Source organism: Bipolaris zeicola (assembly GCF_000523435.1).
Source record: "Bipolaris zeicola 26-R-13 unplaced genomic scaffold scaffold_749, whole genome shotgun sequence".
NCBI classification, from domain to species: domain Eukaryota; kingdom Fungi; phylum Ascomycota; class Dothideomycetes; order Pleosporales; family Pleosporaceae; genus Bipolaris; species Bipolaris zeicola.
In genome coordinates this window covers 1-1,497 of record NW_006912798.1, presented here as the reverse complement: position 1 = coordinate 1,497, position 1,497 = coordinate 1, and the positions used below count along the sequence as shown (strand labels likewise).

The window sequence follows — 1,497 nt, the reverse complement described above, 5'->3', positions numbered from 1 at the left end:
AGACAAGCAGCTGCACAAAACCAGCAGGCAGTCCACCCACAACATGAAGCTGAGCTTATCGACTATATCGATAGACTCATTAAGCGAGGCCTAGCACCCACACGGAGTATCATTCGAAATATCGCATCACAGCTAGCTCAGAAGCAGCTCGGATATCACTGGGTTGATCGCTTTGTTCATCGNAACTCGCATCTCGTTATACTCAAGCGCACCACGCCAATCGATCGTAGCCGGCGCCGAGCTGGTTTAGAAAAGAAATACCAGCTCTACTTCGAGCTTCTACGCCAAAAAATCGATCAATATAAAGTAGAGCCGCGACATATATATAACATGGATGAGAAGGGCTTTATGATTGGAGTACAGTCCCGCTCAGTCAGAATCTTTTCTAAAGCTGCTCTTAAGTCCAAATTGAAAAGATCAAATATCCAAGATGGTAATCGCGAATGGATCGTATCTAGATCCAAGCATCATCTACTCTAGCAAATCTAGCTCTATCCAGAACTCATGGCTCCAAGGTTTTGATCCCGATATACATACTGTGTATTTCACCGCATCAGCCACTGGCTGGTCGAACGATAATATCGGTCTCCAATGGCTCAAACAAGTGTTCGATCCAGCCACTAAGCCAAAAGCTCGATCTTCTTACCGATTACTCANCATGGATGGGCACCATAGTCATATAACGATGGATTTCATTGACTATTGTGACCAGAATAAAATACTATTAGCTATCTTCCCGCCGCACTCAACGCATACGCTGCAGCCGCTCGATATTGGATTATTTAAGCCACTATCCACCGCATACTCGAACGAGCTATCAAACTTCGCCGATACTAGCCAAGGGCTGATACCATTCACCAAATCTCATTTCTTCCCAATATTTTGGAGAGCTTGGTGCGCAGCGTTCAAGGAATCATCAATTCTCCATGCTTTTAGAGCTACTAGACTCTTACCATTCAATCCAGAAATTATACTCCAAAAGTTCAAAACTACAGCTACTAATAACGATAGAGACGCACTAGCAGCATTAACTTCTAATTGGAGAATGATTCGGCAGCTACTCAATCAATCTACGAATAATAGATCGATCTCAGCACTCAATAGAATCATAATGAAACTATCCGCCGATACAGCGTTTCTTCAACGAGAAAACGAGCAGCTCCGGGCACCTCTCATCGATGAGAGGCAGCGCAAGGAGCGTATCCAGCCTGGTACGCTCGAGCTGTCCGACGATTATCATGGTGGAGCTACTTTCTGGTCTCCACGGAAGGTGCGAGAAGCTCGCCGCCAATATAAGCAGAAACAGCGCGATCACGAGGAGTTACAGCGCCAAAAAGCTATCACAATCGAAGCTAGAGAGGAGAGAAAGCTACTCAAAGCTCAAGAACTAGATGCACGGCGACGGGCGCGGGCACAGGCAAAACTAGATCGTGAGAGGCAGAAAGCTGAAGCAGCTGCCCACCGGATAGCCCGCCAAGCCGCCCACAAACGACTTCA

General features: G+C 46.4%; 1 protein-coding gene across 1 annotated transcript; it reads left to right on the top strand.

Moving 5' to 3' along the window:
- Window positions 1-658: 658 nt before the first annotated feature.
- On the top strand, window positions 659-1,497 carry COCCADRAFT_67368 (uncharacterized protein; the record flags this gene model as incomplete). Its single annotated transcript, XM_007720872.1, has 1 exon — window positions 659-1,497. A coding segment is annotated over one exon (839 nt), but the record flags the coding sequence as incomplete, so codon positions are not given.